General features: G+C 34.7%; 1 protein-coding gene across 9 annotated transcripts in view; it reads right to left on the bottom strand.

The window, feature by feature from the left end:
• Positions 1 to 21140, bottom strand: part of DMXL1 (Dmx like 1) — a 127927-nt gene that overhangs the window by 42207 nt on the left and 64580 nt on the right. For 6 of the 9 annotated variants that reach the window (XR_008686557.2, XR_008686558.2, XM_055431337.2 and 3 more), the window contains exons 24-32: positions 19462 to 20555; positions 18806 to 18997; positions 15903 to 15979; positions 14752 to 14879; positions 13999 to 14247; positions 13553 to 13666; positions 7900 to 8078; positions 2033 to 2163; positions 1170 to 1255 (exon numbers count right to left, since the gene is read on the bottom strand). Coding sequence is in view for 7 of the 9 variants with exons in the window: in XM_055431337.2 (XP_055287312.2) it covers positions 1170 to 1255; positions 2033 to 2163; positions 7900 to 8078; positions 13553 to 13666; positions 13999 to 14247; positions 14752 to 14879; positions 15903 to 15979; positions 18806 to 18997; positions 19462 to 20555 (2250 nt within the window). In the remaining 2 variants the exon portion in view is untranslated. The remainder of the gene's footprint in view (positions 1 to 1169; positions 1256 to 2032; positions 2164 to 7899; positions 8079 to 13552; positions 13667 to 13998; positions 14248 to 14751; positions 14880 to 15902; positions 15980 to 18805; positions 18998 to 19461; positions 20556 to 21140) is intronic. The other 3 variants (XM_055431341.2, XM_055431342.2, XM_055431344.2) reach the window with 1 other exon arrangement.

Genomic DNA, 21140 nt, shown 5'->3' with positions numbered 1-21140 from the left:
TGAAAAGAAGGATGCTGTAAATCTGTATAGCATTTTCAACATAATCAGTGGTCTATCATAACAGAAAAAGGGCAATCTAGGTCAAAATTACATCATACCTTTACTACTAGAACTTGAAATAACATTTGTGACTTGTGATTTAAATAACTGCTATAGGAATTACTGCATCTGACTTTAATTTCATATGAAAAAATGTACCTGAATATTATAAAAATATGTCTGGAAGGAAAATCAGTTGCTTTAAACCTTTGTATCAGCCCAATTTCTGCACAGCATATAACTTTTTAAGAATTAAAATAATACATAAGGTAAAAAAAAAGTGAAATAATACTTACTACAAAACTCAACACTTCATAGTCTACATTTCCATACTCCTAAGTCCTGATCCTACTTTCAATCTTTAGCTATTCCTGCTTTTTACCTTCAAAAATCTAAATAGTATGCTTACTGCAAATTCTTGAGTTTTTTCAAGTTTAGAAGTGATCTACTGATTTACTACTATGGAATATGAGAATAAACTTCCCTTCTCTCCGTCAATCCAATACAGTCCATAATAATTTTTGGTTAAATTAGTATTTTAGCATCTACCTTGTCTTATACATATATATACACACATACATATAAAAATACGGATCATAGCTAAACTACTTGGTATACTGTCATGCCCCTTTCTTTCCTATACAACCTTTTCATCCATCGGAGTTAATAATTACTACATTGTTGCTTTTGTTTAGTCTCCTGTGTGTCTACAACTAGGAAATATCCAACTCTGACTAGAGCTTTAGACACAGTCTTGGTACAGTTAATCACATCAGCTGCAGATTCCCTGTTTTCTTGGACCCTGTCTTTCTAACAGCAACTAACAATATGAGAGACTCATTTACAAATGGTTGCTTTGGTTAAAAGAACCTAATCTTCTACCAGCAGGAAGTTACTAAACTTTCTCTCCACGTTTGAAAAAAATGCTGCTGCTGCTGCTGAGTCACTTCAGTTGTGTCCGACTCTGCGTGACCCTATAGACGGAAGCCCACCAGGCTCCCCCGTCCCTGGGATTCTCCAGGCAAGAACACTGGAGTGGGTTGCCATTTCCTTCTCCAAGGAAGGAAAAAAATACAAAATAGTAAATCAAAAGCAATGGCAATATTAGTTCATGTTAAGCTATGTATTACCTGCAAGATCATGACCTGCAAAAGGATAGAAAGTCTTCAAATTGCTGAGCACCAGCTGCACCATTGCCAAACGCATCAATGACCAACTATAAATAAAGCAATAGATTTGTTAAAAATTTACTAAGGGATTGAGAAGACTACACCACTCTTTGTCCCAATAACTCACTACTAGGAATCTACCCTGAAGATATACCTCCACAAAAACGAAACAATGTACCATGTCAGCATTATCTGCAATAGCAAGAGTATAAACAACCAAATTATCGATCAGGAGAGTAATGACTGAATAACTAGCTTTGAATCATGGAATATTTTAGGGTAGCCATAAAAAAGAACAAAAAAGTATCTCTAAATGTTAATATGAAGTGAACTTTAGCATGTATTAATAAATAAAAAGCAAGTTATAAACATTACATATAATACGGTACCTACTACCTTCTGTGTAAGAAAGCAGCGGAAATAAGATTGTACATACACACAGAGACACACACACAAGCTTATTTTTGAAAACAGAAGGATAAACCAGAAACTCATAAGTATCTGTAAACAGCATACAGGAAGACTCATCTGGAAGAGATATGCTTCAGATTTGCTTTTTTTTAAATTAAACAAAGACATTTTGGTTTCTTTTTTTTTTTAAGTGAAAAATTTATTCCTTAGAGTATTGGTTTTTATTACTGTAAATTGTCATAAAGTACATAATCAAAAATTAACTGCGGAATTACTGTTATGGAAGAGAACTTAACAATTCAGATCTAGGTTATAATACGTTATAATTCACCAAGCAACTAATTTCACATGCATTATTTTCAAAATTAAAAAACAAATTTTTTAAAAGAAGCTTAAAATTAAATATTCCATACCTATATGAATTTGAGTTAGAATGTTCCTGGAGATGGAAATCTGAAGCTAAAACATCATCTTCATCATCATCACTTTCCAGACTCTCCTCTGAATCATACTCAGCTCTACTTTGGGAAGCAGGTAGAAAAGGCTAAAAGAAAAAAGTTATAGAATTTATTATCCAACTATATGACTTAATACATGCAATTATATAGCCTAATATCAGCAATTTATCCCATTTTTGAGTACTTCCTTATAAGAAAGTAAAGTAGAAAGTAATTGGCTGCTTCTTTTTTGACAGTTTATGCCTTCAATACCACTTTAGTTGGTTCCCTTATTTAGTTATATCAACAAAAAATTTATTCAGCATCCACTATGTATCAAATTTTCAATATAAGAAAATTTAAGACATACACACAGTCACTGCTCTCATATAACATACTTTAGTGGGGAAAAAACAGACAAATAATAGAAAACTAAATATAAATTGAATTTAGCTGTGTTACACAGAGTCGGACACGACTGAGTGTCACTCAGTCGTGTCCGACTCTTTGTGACCCCAGGGACTATACAGTCCGTGGAATTCTCCAGGCTAGGATATTGGAGTGGGTAGCCTTTCCCTTCTCCAGGGGATCTTCCCAACCCAGGAATAGAACCCAGGTCTCCTGCATTGCGGGCAGCTTTTTTACCAGCTGAGCCACAAGGGAAGTGACTTAGTAGCAGCATAAAGAAAAAACAGATAGCACTGGGAATAAGAATATTAATAAGAGTTGAGATAAGCTAACCATGAAAGGCCTCTTTGAGAAGTGTAACTTAAGACTTAAAAGGACAAGAAGGAATAAGCCATATAACAAAAGGGAAGAAAAGCATTTTAGGCAGTAGTAATAGTAGGTAAAAAGGCTTTAATAAAGGAAAAAGGTTTGGCATGGGATAAAAGAAATTTGGCTGAAGGCTACTAAAGCAAGAGGACAGTGTTGGCAAAAAAATAGAAGAGAACAGCATGTGACACATCAGGTAGGGTTTTTTGAACAACACAGTAAGGAGTGTAATGGAATGCCACCAAAGAGTTTTAAGTAGAGTACAGGTATTGATATTTATGCTTTTAGGAGTATCACTATGACCACAGCCTTTTTAGAGAAAAGTCAAATGGGAAGAGTAGAAACGGGAGATATCAGAAACTAAGCCAAGAGCTGGCAGTCTGGATACAGGTGTCAGTCATGGAGATGGAGATAAGTAACACATTCACAGTATACCTGGGGGAATGCATTGATGGATTTACTTATGAACTTAAAAGCAAGGGAAAGAGAAGGAAAAGACAATGTCTGGGTTTCTGCTTGAGCAACTACATGAAGATGCCAGTTACTAAAATGGGAAGACTAGTTGTGACAGGGGAATTGCTGAAGAAAATCAAAAACCCAAATCTTAAAGACCAAGATTCACAGGTCAGGTAGAAAAGGAAGGATAAAGAAAAAACGTTTCAAAGGAATAAAGAGAAAAGTTAGGAAGTAAACTAGAAGAGGCTGGTTTCAAGAGAACGAGAAAAAAGTTCAAAATGGAGGAAATGGTCACGTGGTTGAATGCTTCTAAGAGGTCAAGTACGATGCTGATAAAGAAGTTTCCATTATATTTGATAACAGAACGGGTGCCACTTGAATCTTAGTTATAGCAGTTTCAGGAGGCAGTTGTCTCAGAAGTCATACAATGACTAAAATTGAAGGGGACGTATGGTAATGAGAGAGATAATATGTATACACTTTTGAAAAGTTGAATGAGGATGAGAAGCAGAAAAATGGGATAACAGCTGGAAAAAACTGGGGGGTCAAAGCAGTATTTGGGATGTGAGACAGCAGAGCAGTATTCTACTCTGATGGGAAAAGACAACAGAGAAGACAGAAGGCTAGAGAAGAAAAGCAAGGACAGGATTCAGACTAGCACTAGAGCCTTTGATAGGAAAGATGCTTCCTCAACAGTAAATAAGAGGAGAGAATAAGATGGGAGATTCATGACAGACTGATGAAAGAATTTTGTCTGATTCTCTTTTTTAAATGACTTATGAGGTCATCAGTTGAGTGAGGATGAAAGAAGAGATGTGGGAAATTTGAGAAGAAAGCATAAAATCTTGGATTCAAGGAAGCTCAATAAAGAAACAGCAGGAGTAGAAGTTCTGGAAGAGCTGAGCGAATAGCTTGGTAGTCCTCTGCCCAAAAAGCAGTAATGTGCTGCACTATGCTAAGTCGCTTGGTCATGTCCGACTCTTTGTTACCCCATGAACTGTACCCCGCCAGGCTTCTCTGTACATGGGGATTCTCCAGGCAAGAATACTGGAGTGGGTTGCCTTTCCCTTCTCCAGGGAATCTTCCCAACCCATGATCAATCGCAGGTCTCCTGCACTGCAGGTGTTCTTTACCACCTGAGCCACCAGGGAAACCCAACAAAGTTGTCAAAACAATCATTTAAAGATACTGGAAACTGATCAAACACATAGAGAAGTATTTATTCAAGAAAAACTTCTGAGGGACTTCCATGATGTCCCAGTGGTTAAGAATCTGCACTTCCACTACCAGGGGTGCAGGTTTGATCCCTGGCTCAGGGGACTAGGATCCCACATGTTGTGTGGCCAGGAGAAACAACAACAACAACAAAAACTACTCAATCTCTGGTAAAAGTAAGCATCTAGCATTTTGGCCAGGGGCTTTTTCTAGCCCAATCCCTGCTCTCTGTGACTCATTTGTTCTATCAGTCTGTGAAGACAACTCTGATGCCTGGCCAGAGAGGGCTGTCTTTAATAAGAATTCCATGCCCATAAAACCAAAGACAAGCACAATTTGGAAGGATACATGTACCCCAATGTTCACTGCAGCACCATTTACAACAGCCAGGACAGGGAAACAATCTAAGTAGTGTCTATCAATAGATGAATGAATAAAAAGATGTGGTGTGTGTGTGTATAATATATATAGCATCAAATTCTCAGTCGTAAAAAAGAATCAAATAATGCTGAAGACAGACCTAGAGATTATCATAAGTGAAGTCAAAAAGAGAAAGAAAGACAGATACCATATGATATTACTTATAGGTGAAATCTAAAATATGACATAAATGAACTTATCAGTGAAACACAAACAGACTCACAGACATAGAAAATAGACTTGTGTGTGCCAAGATGGAGGTGGGGTGGGCAATGGGACTTTAGGATTAGTGGATGGAAACTATTATATAGAGAATGGGTAAACAACAAGGTCCTACTATACAGCACAGGGAACTATTGATATATTTAATATTCTGTGATAAACCATAACGAAAAACATGAAAAAGAATGCAAATAAATGGATAACCTTGCTATAAAACAGCAATTAACACAACATTGTAAATCAACTATACTTCAATAAATTAAAAAAAAAAATTCCATGCCCAGCAGCATTGTCAAAAACAAGAGTCTTCAGCAGCAAACAGTTAGGGAAGGCCAACATCTCAGACAGGAAAGGACCTGCCTATAATGAAGGAGACCTGGGTTAGATCCCTGGGTGGGGAAGATCCCTTAGAGAAGAAAACGGCAACCCACTCCAGTTGCATCTGTTATTCCTCTCTGGAGAATTCCATGGATAGAGGAGCCTGCTGGGTTATAGTCCATGGGGTCACAAACAGTTGGATGGACTGGGTGGACTAACACTTTCACATCTCAACTAGCCTGTGTTACACACTGGAACAAAGGCAGACCAGCCAGAAATTTAACCAAATCCAGGAACAAAACAACTAAATAAGGCCTTGATAATCAAGAATCATATACTCAGCAAAAGGAACTATGCTTCAAATATGAAGATGAAATATACTCCAATAAAAATAAAGCATATAATAAACATTTATTGAATGAATCAATGACTGCAAAAGTCAATGTGAAACAAGGTGATATAAATGTCCTTCTTTACCCTGAAGCATGTTGGATATGAGAAAAACAAAATCTACTGCCTAGAAGGCCTCAGGGATTGGTGTCATTAGGAAATAGTGAGGAGTCAATTAATACAAGGTAGTAAGCCACTCCAGTACTATTGCCTAGAAAATCCCATGGATGGAGGAGCCTGGTAGGCTGCAGTCCGTGGGGTCGCTAAGGGTCGGACACGACTGAGCGACTTCACTTTCACTTTTCACTTTCCACTTCCACACATTGGAGAAGGAAATGGCAACCCACTCCAGTGTTCTTGCCTGGAGAATCCCAGGGACGGGGGAGCCTGGTGGGCTTCCTCTATGGGGTCACACAGAGTCGGACACGACTGAAGTGACTTAGCAGCAGCAGTAAGCAAAAAATCTAGAAGTTCAGAATGTGAGGAATTTGGCTGTCCACAGAAGAAGAAGAGGATATATACAAGAAGTTCTTGCTAGGCATGGTAGGACAAGTTGAAACCATGCAAAGCAAATCTTAATAATCAATGAAAAAACTACAAGTGTTCTGTGACTATTAACAAATTCATCAAAACACTAAAAACTCTTAGAGTCAACTATAAATGTATAGGAAAAAGAAAACAGTAAAAATAATATGTATTTAGTATACTGTAACTGCAAAATTAGAATCAGTGAGCATTTATAAAGTGTTTTCTTTGTAAAAAATTTATCAAGAAAACTTTGAATAGTGCTAGCCTTCTAACTTTATAAAACCCAGAATACAAAGCAAGTATCTTTTCTAATTGTTAGCAAATTGTCATATTCCTTTCTAACTTTGTATCAATATTCAACTTTTTATTGCGATTTTGATGTTGTGAAATATTACCCAGAGTTCTTTTAATGTAAAGGGTTTTGTTTTTTTTTTTTCCAATTTCAGTATCTCTAGGTCATCTCCATCGTTTTGTCAAACTTTTCTCATTTATGTTGATAAGCTGGTCTTCACTAATTTTCCTTGGCTGCACATCTAAAGTCTCTCAAATGACAGCAATGTTAAATCCCAGCATTAGCTATTTTTTCTAAAACTTTATTTATATTTGATTTGAATTTTATTTCCAGTACTCACTTTTCATTTCCAGTTGCACTTGACTTTGTCAGCTAATTTCCTATTCTGATTAGCCAGTTTTGTAAAACGTGACTTACATTTATTATGGGAGGAAGGGAGGCAAGACAACTAACTACATGCTTTTCTGTGTATGAAATGAATACTGAATAAAAGGTACTAAATGACCAATCACTGACAGACTTTGAAAGACTTGTTGTGATTAGTCACTGATCAAGAATTGCATCTATTATTTATACAGTGATTTGTGGACTAAGAGCTAGCAGAAAAGTCTGTACTTTATGCAATTACTCATATTGAATAAATTGTGGTAACTTTAAACTTGAACAATATTGCTGAGGGATTGATGTTATTTAACTAAAAACTGAAATCTGAGTACATCAGGACAATGCAGGACTACAGTATAGAAAAAGAATTAGAGTTTGGATGGCACTTTGACTTCTGGCAGTCTTGATTCCTTAATCACTACCAAGTACATTACCATTTGGAGAAGGGAAAGGTAAACCACTCCAGTATTCTTACCTGGAGAGTCCCATGGACAGAGGAACCTAGTTGGCTACAGTCCATGGGGTTGCAAGAGTCAGACAAGACTGAGCGACTAACATACACATACACATTAGCATTAATGTGCTAGCCAATTTATCTTTTCATCTTCCTAAGAATGTTGCATTGTTTAAAATGCAAAAACCTTAATTTATACAAGAACTGCCTTAAAAAATAGTTGAAATATGCCCAAAATATTTTAGGATATATTCTGTGATAATTTATCCTGATAAAATGAATATTTTCTAAACCTGTGTGGATTTGGAAACACCAACAATTACACTTATTTTAAACATTTTCATTTCTGTTTAACTATACAAATCATCATTTGGATAACATTTGTATTACCTTGGCAATGAAATAGTCCCAGATACTGAGCTCAGGTGGAATGAACTTCTCTTTAACTATCAGTGTCTCCTGGCTTACTGGTGGTGATAAAGAAGTCACTGAGGCAGATTCTCTGCAAGACATTTTTGATGGCCTAAAACGTTTGTTCTGTTTCTCTCCTTCTTCCACTAGTGAAGAAACTAATAAGAACAAAACAAAGTATTACTAAAATAAGCACAATTTTCATTGTACTGATTTCATCTATTTTTACATAAGACTTAAAGTTAACTACAAATAAGTATATACACAAAACTGAGATTACTATGATAGTAAGGTAAGTGGAGGAAGTGAGACAAAATCATCTTGTATAGCCATCTTTGTTTTTATCTCATCTTGTCCCTTACTCTCTGAATGTTCATTTATTTATTGTATATGTAAACTGTATATGGAATAGGATGTAATATCTTCCCATAAATGAGTCCATAATTTAGCTAAGACCATGACAGAAAAGTATCTACATCTTTTTTTTTTTAAGAATTTAATGGATGGGGGCAGGGAAAACAGTATCATGAGATGTCAATATTAATTAAAGACAACAATTCTAGATGGTTAGAGATAGAATTTTCTAGTCAATGGAATACAAAGAAGAGGAAGAAAATGCAGTTTTTAATTGCTTTAACATCTAAACACTTTAGAGTCAATATTCCCTTATTATTTTAATCTTAGAATATTAAGGGCATAAACAAAGAAAAACAAGTTATACAAATTTTAATCAAGACTAAGTCACAAGATGCAAATCACCAGTAGAAAATCAAGGATCTCCTGGACATAGGCATGGTCTAAAAGATAGGTAAACAACTCCATATTAAGGCAAACGAATATTCTTCTTCAATGATTCCAGCAAGAAGTTACTCACCTTCCAAGGAATACAAGTATTTGTGCTGTAATATAATTTTGCTTTATTGCTTGAAGCTACTCAACTTGCATAAATAGCATGCTCATGCATTATATCAAGTTATAGCCAAGCTGATTCTAACAGAATAATTTAATTATTTCAGAAAAAAATAAAATGCATAAAATTAGTACACTAAGAGACTGCTAAAAAGTGGTATTGATTATTAGATAATCTTTCAAATGATTTTAAAAAGAACCATATCAGTGTGTAATTTTTTCTCTCTGATCTTATAAACAATTGATAATCAATAATCATGTTTCTAATATATCTACTGCATACATTTACATACAATCTAAAACTTAAACAATGGTTTTATCAAATTCTCACTGAGTAAAAAATTTAGAATTTAAAGGTATTTTTTATCTGTCAAAAATTAATGCTGTGTTCCAAGATAAATCTCATTTGACTCTAATATTACTATTCTGCTTATTTTGTTTTTAGATTATAAGAAGGCATATGATGTGAACATAGATGTTTAGGGAAAAATAAAATCTACAAGGCTAAAGTCATAGTTTTACGAAGTTTGCTATGTCATAAAAATAAGTAGAGTTTTTAAAGCAAAGTTTTGTTTTGTTTTCAGTTTTTTAAAAGGGAGAAAAACATTTCAAAGTATAGTGTGTGAACCCAGACACATGACATGAAAATGAAATTAACCACACTATGGGGAAATGTTTAAAATTACAGATTCAATTTCAGAAGGAAAAAACTTCTTATCAAACACTTCTGATAAACAAGGAGAACAGGGGGGAAATGGCAAAACAGGTTCACAGTACTGAATGATATATTACGGGAAATGCTACAAGTAAAAAGACTTAGTGATATCTCCCAGCAAACAAGAAATGATTTGAAGCTTGTCATTAGAGTAGATGCACCCACTTTTCCCTCAAACTGCAGCAGGACCTAAGACAATTTTATGGCTTAAATCATGTTGGGTTCAAGTAGTCATGAAGCTCAGGGGCACTACAATAGAGAATATATATACTGCTGCTGGGTGCTTCACCATTTGTTTTTGAAAAAAGCTAATAATAAAATATCAAGCCATGGGCATGCCACTCTGTGGATACAAATTGACTGTAGTGTTCCATTATTAAGGTAGTAAATGGCTACTTTAATAGTAATAGAAGAAAAATCAGCACTAGGGGGAAATTAAAAGGAATCTGGATATAGAGAGACCTTGTGAATTATAAGGGCATGAAGAAGCTAGAAAATGGGTTAACAAAACTAAGTTATGCATGGGAATTAATGACAATTCTTTCATCTGCAAGTATTATGAAACACAACAAAAATTCTTAAAATATTTTGCTTTGCTTTATAAATGCAATAAAAAGCAAAAGTATGGATTTCTAACTGTTAACAGAAAAAATAAAGTATTTTTCAAAAACTACTACTGCTCAACTATCTACTTTAACAGTTTACCATAATAACAAAATAACTCCATGAACATATACCCAGACTAGTTTTAATTAATTAGAAAAAAGTAAATCCCATATTAACCTATGTGGAAATCACAAAGTAAATTAAGTTTGATTAAAAATACTGATTTATGTACAATAACATTTTTGTTAAGAATTCTGACCTGCCAAATTAGTCTAGTAAAAATCATCTACCATTTTCTCATATTACAAAACTTCACAGTACTAAGTGTATGAAAAACTTTTTAAAAGATTTTCAAGGGTTATAAGGAAAGTATTTCATCTTCAATATACAATACATTGATATTGAATAGCTGAATAGGTTGTCAGGAAAATGAAATGTTCTAGACTTATCCATTTTCATTTTGCTATACTTAAACACTAAAAAATAAATATATGTATTATTTTTTGCTGAATTCAGATCAACTTTTCTAATACATCTTTTTATTCCCTTGGTCAACAATGTATACTTAATATTATCTAACGCAATTACACTCCCGGGACATCATGATTACATTTAACAGTAACTCAAACACGCAAGACTACTTACTTACAACTGAAAATTTATCAAGTTGCTGTGCTGCTTTAGTTGGTATGGTTTCGGAACAACATAATAATGCCTTCAAAAACTGAGATTTCAGAACTTTGCCTTACACTGAAAGTCACCGCTGCTTGTCCCTTTGCCAATTTTCTTTTCTCAGATTTTGTCTCTCCAACTGTCAGTTTATCTGCCTCACAGGACTGCTACTTCTAATTACTATTACTGCCTTTGCTATTTACTATCTTCACTTCTTCCCTTTTTCTGTTTTTCTACTTTTTCTACCAGCTGCTTTACAAACTAAATCAGCTTTAGAAACAGCATGCCTTGGCTTCATCATTAAATGAGTCTACTCTTTTTCTTCGGTTAGCAAACTGATGAATCGTATCATGTACGTTTTCTGTAAATGCTCTTTCAGTTACATCCATGACGGATTGTATTCAGAAGAGTTTCTGGGTTCTTATCGACAGATGAGCATCACAAAATTTATATGCGGCTATACCCAGCCCCACCACTGAGTAAACCATATGTTTTAAGTATCCCGTATTATTTGGATACCATGTCCCAATCCAAGAGGTTAAATATATAGATGCAGATAATTTTTTTCACTTTGATTATTTAGGATTTGATAAGTGGTGAGATAAGAATTTATTATATGGTATTTGCCACTACAAACAGCTAAATCTGAGTGGTTAAACGAAGAACAACCTGGACGTCGAGTAAAGCTGTTTATGTATCTGTGCTCAGAAATGTTCTAGAATTGTTAAAATTAAGACTTGCTGACTGGTTAATAAGAACGTATTTTTTATTTTTCATAAGTGTGTGGACATTCTATTTCAAGAATTTATCCCCTTTATAACATTTTACATTAACAAGATCACAGTTTTCACTTTCAGTAAGCCTATAAACTGTACTCCCTCTTAGACTTTGAAAGTTCTTTAAATGAATTCAAATATCTGAAGTCAAGTATATATTCCAATATGAATTTCATGTTGGTCTTTTCTATTTTCATCCATATAAAAAATAAAGCACTGGAAATTACTCTTTAAAAATTTCAAAGGAGACATTAGAGAAATTAAAATATCATTCCACATATATATGGAATATAGCAAGAGGATAACGATAACCCTGTATATGAGACAGCAAAAGAAACACAGATGTATAGAACAGTCTTTTGGACTCTGTGGGAGAGGACGAGGGTGGGATGATTTGGGAGAATGGCATTGAAACATGTATATTATCATATGTGAAACGAATCTGACGTGGTTGGGGGCTCCCCACCTCAACACTCTGTGGATTCAAGAGGCCATTCCTTCCGGAAGTATATAAATTAGCCTGGGATAGAAGCTGCACGCTGAATTTACTAATTAAGAAATGAGAAACCAGAACTATAAAGGTGGCATAGAAATACAAGAAACCATTCTTAAGTAATCTTTTAAAACTTTGATCAGTTACAGATTTTACCATTTGTTATAAACTGGTATATATAATTTAACCAGAACCAAAAGAAAATTAGTATTGTGTGAATTCTGAAGCACTTTCAACATGTTGTAGGAATAATGTGGACTTTCTTGAGTTTTACACATTCATAAATAAATGGTCTGTATCTCGTGCCTTTGTTGGCTTTCTGTGAGCTGTAGTTTCTGGGAAGTGAGCAGCTCTCATTCCTGTAACTCTTGTAATCCAGTCATTCATGTGCCTCCTTCATGAGGATTCAGTATGGCTGTGGTGCTGTTGTCCCTCTGATAGGAACTCTAACTCTGTGTAAAGCCCCAAAGTTCTGTTACTTATTTTTATTTTATATTGTACCATATTTCATTTACAGTGTTGTGTTTGTTTCAGGTGTATAGCAAAGTGATACAGTCATATAAATATACATATGAATTAACAAAAGCAGTTCCCGTCTTTTGATGGGGTGCTCATGATTTATAACATAAATGGCATTATTTTGAGAGAGGGATAACTTAGGTATGGCAATGGGTTTTTTTTTGCAGCCTGAAGCAGTTGTAAAATAACTTAATGTAGCTTTTTACAACTGTGTATTCTATAGTATTTTTTCTTTTGGTGAAATTTTAACTGTTAATGTTTTTGGCATTGTGTTTTGTACCATTTATTAAATAAAAATTTTAGAATAAAAAAACCAAAGTAAATAAATAAATATGAGCATCTGAAAAAAAATAAAATTTGAAAGCCAAGATTATCACATATGGGCTAATAAATCACAAAAAGAAAACAAAGGCAGAAAACATCATGAAGATTTTTTTCAGGTCAAAAATTTTGTTTCAATCTTTAAATAAATATACATAGTTTTAACACCAGAAAGTTTAGAAAAGATAATAGAATTGTTTAAAATATTTACTTTACATGGTATTATGAACACTTAGAAATCCAAAATCTCTAATGGCCAGAATCATGATACGCAAACATAAAGCAGCCTTATTTGAAATGTTTTTCCAGTCACTTCAAGCCATAGTCTGATTTACCATGATTAGCACTGGCATTTCTTTATTTCTACCCATTTAAAAATACATTAAAGTCTAAGGAATATAAAACATCAAAATGAAGAACTAAAGCAGAATAAAAGAAGCAGGGATGGTGTTCTAAAATGCTAATCATTGTTTTAAATCAAAAATATGACTTGATTAATGGAAAATTTTCAATTTTCTAAGTGCCAAACAAAATAAAATCGGCCCACTGTATCCCAACCCTTCCAAAACAACACAAAGCAAGCTGAACTGTAAAAGCCTATTTCTAAAGCTAGTATCTTGCCTGCAAGACTGGGAGGGCTATGAGAACTGATGGTTGAAAGAGCTTTGGAAAAGCCCACACACTCCATGGAGAATACCACTACCTGGTGGGGGCTAGGCATAGCAAAGTACCTTCCTGCCAAAGAAAGAAGAGAGAATCTGTATTTGGGATAGAACAAAAACCAATGTTACAGTATTTTTCAAAACAAATGAAAATGTCAATAGTAAAAGATTTTAAATTACATTAGATAGTTCTAATCACTGGTGTACCAGTATCTTAAAGTTTAATAATTACACCAGAAACTTCATACTGTATGTTTTCCATAAAACTATTCATGCTCTAAGAAAATGGTCTGTAACATAACTTCCTGTGAATAAATTAAAACGTAATCACACTTAACAAAGTTATCATTCAGATGAATAAAGTGGTAGCCTTCAAAAATAAGATAAAACAGATTAAAAACTAACCAGGTAAAGTTTTTGAATGTGCTTGTTCTTTGCTGGGAACACGCGCACCTCCACCAAATACAGCAGACCACATTTTTTCATTTAGAGGGTGGGCCACAATTCGAAATAGTTCGTTACTAGAATGTGTTGCCAAGCCATGGATGAAGAGACTAAGATACACTGCTGTGAGAATCTCACAAAGCAAGATCGTAAGTCCTGACTGGGCTTCCTCCCCAGAAGAATTCAAAAGTTGAACTAGAGAAGTTATTCCTAGGAGAAAGAACAAACATAGCTACCATTAGCTACCACTGACAATAAATTTAATAAATAAAAAATTAACTACAATTCCTAATTTTTGAAAAAATGTTATAGCATCAGGATAAAAATATTTTCTTCCTCAGTTTCACAGACCACTAGAGGTTACTGCAGTTAATGCGTAAGTGTTGAGCTATCTGTTCAATTTACACAGACACTGGAAATAACATAACAATGTTTTTCTATTACAACAAAAGCAAAAGTATGAAAAATGATATGACAAAACATTTGAGTTATTTTAGTATTATGATAAAGGAAAAACTAATGTTATATAACTGGATAATTTGCAGTAAATGAATAATGAATTGGAATCAATTCTAACAATACTTAACAATGATTATCACACAGCAAAACCAAACCAAACCTACTTTTTCCTCATCTGACTAAGAACAATAAAGCTAAGAAAAAAACTTGTCTGTGTGTGTATATATATATATATATATATAAAACTTTTTATACCTGGCCATTGAGCTGGTGATGTATTGGGAGTTATGGCTTCATCTAAGCTTCCTGTTTTCAAGGAATGTCGATGGGGAAGCAGTACTGTCTGATACACCATTCCAGTAAACTGATTTGTTTGAAATGAACTGAGAGAAAAAAAATTTAAATAATAACTATCTACAGTGACCTCCGATTGCAATAAAACAATAATAATAACAAAGAATGACCTAAAATGAATTTCACATTTAACTATTATTGACCACAGATAGGAAGCTTACATATCACAAAGGTATATAATTTATATATATCAATAAGAAAGTTGAAAACAAAGTCAGTTTAGGTTCAATTTGATATTTAATGGCGAGTCTACCCTACGTCAGGGTAGGCTACAGCAGGTATATGCACCAGATAGCAAAAGTTTAATGAAAAACATGGAAGAATGAATTAGTGTCTGGAAAATGAAGCTAGGACTTCTTCTGAAATGAAGCAAAAATAAAAGAAATAGATCATTTAAGAGGAAATCTAAAAGAAAAAGAAGGGATCCACAAGTTCCAATATCTGTCTCATAAAAAGGAAAGAGAAGAGAGAAGATAAAATATTGGAAGAAATAGAATAAGAAAATTACAAAGAAAGATATAATCCCACAGTGTCAAACAATATGTTTCAAAAGCCTAGAAAAATTACAGTAAAACCTTAGGACATGAAGAAAATCATAAACATCAAGGACAGTGTAAAATTTTTCTCAGTTCCAAGCCAGTCACTCCCTCCTCTGTGCTCCCTGAGCCTTTTACTGTCTATCATCTTAGAGAACATATCATTTTAGTATGATGTCATATTACATATCATTTATCAATTTATATGTTTGTCACTAACTAGCATGACCTTAAGGAAGATCTTATTCCAGTGATATCATAATGTCTAGCATTAGGCAGTGATCAATAAAAGGCAGTTAAATAAGTTAATTGTGAAGAGTTTAACTTGAGATGCATTTGCCATAAAGACAAATGCTAAAACTTCAAAGATGAAAAAAAAGACTCAACATTTCTCCATTTGCTTTTTGCATTAGCTAAAGTGGACTGCTGTATACATATTCCCAAAGCAAGAGCATACAAATTCTCAAACCTCAGCAGTTACTACAAACATTCTTAAATTTCAAAGAAGATATTTACCTGTAATTATGACCACCACAAAGGCACTGATAGATACAAGCAGAAAGTGAGGCTGCTAAAGTATGCATTACATATACCTGGGGGAAAAAAAACACAATATTAATTTATAACTTTTAAAAACTGAACATTATACTAACACATATATATGGAATTTAGAAAGATGCAAATGATAACCCTGTATACGAGACAGCAAAAGAGACACAGATGTATAGAACAGTCTTTGGGACTCTATGGGAGAGGGTGAGGGTGGGATGATTTGGGAGAATGGCATTGAAACACGTATGTTGTCATATGTGAAACGAATCACTAGTTCAGGGTCAATGGATGTTATAGGATGCTCGGGGCTGGCATGCGGGGATGACCCAGAGGGAGGATAAAGGGAGGAGGGAGGTGGGAGGGGGGTTCAGGAGGGGGAACTTATGTAAACCCGGGGCAAATTCATATCAATGTATGGCAAAACCAACCAATATAATATTGTAAAATAATTTGCCTCCAATAAAAAATAAATTAACTACAAAAAAAAAAAAAAACTGAACGTTTTTCAAGGCCTAATTAGCATTTTTAAAAAAGATGAAAAAACTATTTTGTCCTAATAAACTATTTCCTTTTTTTCCTTAATACTAATTTCTGTCTGGAGATGTCTCGCTACAAATATACACAGAGACACAAATAAAACCTGAGGCCTCTGGCAGAAATTATAAAATACACAACTGCTACCTAAATTCTATTTTAAGGGCAAATGAGGACAGATGTTAGCTATTCAGCAGAGCAATGAGCCATGGGTTAAAAGCAAGCCCTCCAAGACTCAACCTGTTCCCTCCTCAACCAAAACGTAAAGCCCCGCCTGATAATGACAGTTCATTTATGAACTATTCAAGTTACTACAGAAAACAATTTGAAAAGAGTGAAATTTTTGAGAAAGGGAAAGGTATGAAAGACAGCAACTGACAGAAAATGCTTGTATTAAGGAAGACAGAGCTCTAAACATGGCATGACAAGAGAACAGAAGTAGATCTAAGGATGAAGGAGAAGCTTAATCTAGGTAAGAAAGTAGACTGGACTATTCAAAAAATCAGGTTCCCGATCTAATTATGAAGTATGATACACTCTTGTGCAGATTAAAATCTAACTGCTATTTTTCCTTCAATTATCAATAGACATGTGACATGAATTAAAGTCAAAGATCGCATCATATAAACAAAGACAGCAAAGACCACATATGGGAGACTGCAAAAATCATAATATTTTCTAGCTTCTCTAACCAAAAGGCAGAGTCTGTCTCTCCACTTAATGAGTTTGGGCTTACTTTGTGACTTGGTTTGCGCAAGAGGACACAGCAAAAGTGATGTCTTATTTCTGAAACTAGTTCTCTAAAAGCCTTGCAAATTCTACTCTGGCTCTTTACACCCCTGAAACCACTATATGAAATAACCCCAGTGAAATGGTTAACTTTACGTGTCCATCTGACTGGGCCAAGGAGTGCGTAGACATTAGGTCAAATGTTATTCTAGGTTTGTCTGTTAGGGTGATTTTGGATGAGATTAACATCTGAATTGGTAGTCTGTGAGTGGGCCTTATGCAATCAATTGAAGTACCTGAATAGAACAAAAAGGCTGAGTATGAGGGAACTTCTGCTTGGCTGCATTGAGCTGGACACTGGTGGTCTTCTCTACTTTCAGACAACAACTGAAACAATGGCTCTTCTTGCATCTCAGGCTTGCTGGTATTTGGATTGGAACTTATACCGTCAGTTACCCTGGCTCTCAGGCCTTTGGACTCAGACTGGAACTACATGATCTGTTCTCCTGAGTCTCCAGCATGCCGACAGAAGATCTTGAGACTTCTAAGCCTCCATAATGAAGTGAGTCAATTGCTTAAAATAAGCCTCTTTCTATAAACACACACTCACACCCCCTTTCAATTCTATTTCTTTAGAGAACACAGCCTAACACTCTAAGCATGTCTACTGGCAGCTGAGACACATCTCAGAGTCTCTGGTCATCCTAACATCTCCTGACAGGCTTGCAGATGGCCCACCAACCACCAGAAAGTAAATAAGGCCATCTTAGGTCATCCAGAATCTAGCCAACCTGCTTGCTGACCAAAGACAAATGAGGTATCCAGCTATCAATCCAGCTAGCCCAAACTAGAAGAACTGATGAGCCAACCCATAGAATCATGAGCAAAATAAATCATAGCTATTTTGAGCTATTAATACTAATGTTTCATAAGCAGCAGAAGCTGATACATCAGGGATATGCTTATTATTAAAGTTAAATACGGAATGAAATTTGCTTAAAATTACCATAATCTGAGGGAAATTAAATTCCTAATTCTATAATATGCAATGTGGGCATTTATTCTACTGGGCAGTACAAGAAATAAAGTGACAAAATTAATTTATAAGGGTTTGGTTATCCAGGAGGGTAAAACTATAAGAGAGGCTACCATTAAACAAGAAGAAAATGGAAATAGAATAATATCACAGCTTGTGAGGTAGGAGAGAATCAGATGACAGATGTGAGAAAAAAAAAAAAAGAGATACATACTAGTTCTTTAACACAATATTGTTTCTGTCTCTAAAAGACAATCAGTGGGTTTGTTTTTTTTTTTTGGCTAAGTGTGCACTAAAGAATTACTCATAAAATTCTTACCTAAATGAAATGGTTAAATAAGATAAAAGTTAAAAATGAAGTACCCTTTGGGTAAATAATACAGATAAAATGAGCCTGATCTACAGTCAAGTTTTCTTTGATCAAAATCAATACAAACTCGGCTACATAACAATCACTAAGCATAGGGTGATGTTTTAAATCATTTATAAAAAGCCTTAATTAACACTTACCTCTTAGCTTTATGACAGTATATAGGTTAATTAAATGTCTGAAACCAAGCATACTTACTTTATTGCTCTGGATATCAGGATGGGGTGGTGAATCAAAGTTAATTATGGCATGTAGAATATCATGTGTTAGATTACTAAGGTGCAACAGTGGATTGGCAACAACTGTTTTGGCACTGGCTGTGCGAGCAAAGAGGAGAGGTACTGAGGTCTGTTCTGAAAGAGGGCTAGGAAATATTGGTTCTGCTGTTTCCTTAAAAACAAAGGGAAAAAAGGTTAATCAACTATTTATAGTTATAATCCATTACTTAAGTAAGTCAGGGGTCTCTTTGAAAAACTTGAGAACGATTAAAAATTAAAAGCAAAACAGAAACTTTTTCAGAGTTAGAAGGGACCTGAGGTGGTCAACCTTCAACTGATTATAATGAATAACGATGGGATAATATTCTCTTATTATCACCTCGCAAAGCCTTCATATAAGACTTTTAATATGAACTAAGCAGACCTTAGCATCTGACATGAAACTGTCCTTAAGCCACAATACATTCACAACTCTAGAAATTCACAATATGAAGCACCACAAAAAAGCAGCATTCCTTAAAGTAACCATAATTAAGAAAATCAACAATTTGAATATTTAAAAACTAAAACAAGCAATCTCAAAAATTGTTTTTCGAAAAAGTACTATTTTAACTGGTTATCATTTAAGTTACATACCTGCTGAGATTCTTGTAAAAGCAAAATCAATTCCATTCTCACAGATGCAAGACCCCCACCATGGGATCCATGAAGTATGCAGTAACTAAGAAACATCCTCAAGAGAGACTGATATTTCAAAAGCCACTGTCTTTTTTCCTGAAAATTTTCTCTCAGTTGTTTCACTTTTGTTTGTTGAAGCAAATCTTCAGCATCCTCGTTTAGTTCAATTGCATCTCCATTTTCGCCAAATGCAGACTGTGCTTCCTCAGGATCTGAACAATAGTCACAAGTTCTCTGAAGGGCTATAACCTCTTTTTCAAGCCAGTGGTATAGCTGATATCGCAGTTTTCCACCATCTATTTCATAGCCAGTAGATAAAGTACGAAGTTCTACTGTGAGAATCTTTAAACAGGCTCTAAATTTTAACTGAACTGCAATTACATCTTCTGATGGATTTAAAATGTCATTTTCATCTAATGCACTGAGAGATTCTGTGTAATTAGAACTTGCTTCTTCCATTTTTTTCCCAATTTTTCCCTCTAAAGGTTTTAGTTCTTTCATTGAAAGTGGGACATCCTCATTTTCTTCATCGTTATCACTGTCCCATTTGAATTCTAAAGAGTCATCCTGAAATACAATACTTGGTTGGCTCCAGTCAAAAGAAAGAGTGGAGTTTGATTGCTTCTCTGAGGAACCCTCTGAAGAAGATCCAAAACCATTCATTAGTGACTGTGACCAATCAATCGCTGAAGATTTATCTTCCCTTGCATCCAATTTTAATGGAGAAGAAGGAGAACAGTCTTTACTAGTATCCAAAAAACTAGATATTCTACAAAAAGGTTTTGTTTTCTTGATGACTTTTGGCATCTTTGATAACACCTCCAAAGCCAGCATAGGGCAGCCAGCTTTTAAATGAGCACTGGCAGTAGTAAAAAATAATCTTCTTTCACTTAAATTAATTGTTCCTGCTAGTCCACTTTTTCCTGTTAAACTCATGTGTGTGGAAAATGCATCAGATGATCCAAAATGACGTCTGAGCAAAAGAGGATGTGTTCTTAGGTAATTGTAGAAATTAAAAACTGCAGGATTGCAGGCTGACATCATGACTTGATCTGAAAGTAAATTCATTTCATGAGCCAAGAAAAATTCTTCAAGAGTTGTGTGTGTGGCCCTTTTTCTCTATCATGACACCAGTATCTACCTGGTCTTATGAGAAAAATGTAGACCACACTAATACATAGCATTGAATAGACAAGAACACATGTGTAATGAAAGTGTTCTAACACAGTAGGAAAACAAAGGTTTGCTGATTTCACATCTCTTCAAGTAATAATCTGAGATATTTTAAAACATAGTTCTTTTTCCCTTCCTTTCCTGGATACAACTTCTCAGTCAGTCTGCTTTGCTAGATCTTCCTCATCTTCTCTGCTTTGAAATGCTGAGTGTCCAAGAGTTCAGTACTTGACTTCTTCTCTATCTACATTCCCTGGTTGAACACCTACAGCCCCATGGCTTTAAATACTACCTCTATGTGATAACCTGCACATCTCTATTTCTAGTCCCAAATCCAACCTGTGAATCTAGAACACTATATCCAAAGGCCTACATTATATTTACACTTACAAGTACATAATCTTGCTTCAAGGCCTTTTTATTTACTGTGCCCTTGGCCTAAAAATCACTCTTTTCTCAGATAT

Source organism: Moschus berezovskii, chromosome 8 (assembly GCF_049115385.1).
Source record: "Moschus berezovskii isolate FMDL1 chromosome 8, NW_MosBer_1.0, whole genome shotgun sequence".
In the NCBI taxonomy this organism is placed as follows: Eukaryota; Metazoa; Chordata; class Mammalia; order Artiodactyla; family Moschidae; genus Moschus; species Moschus berezovskii.
This window is presented reverse-complemented; position numbering and strand designations above follow the sequence as displayed.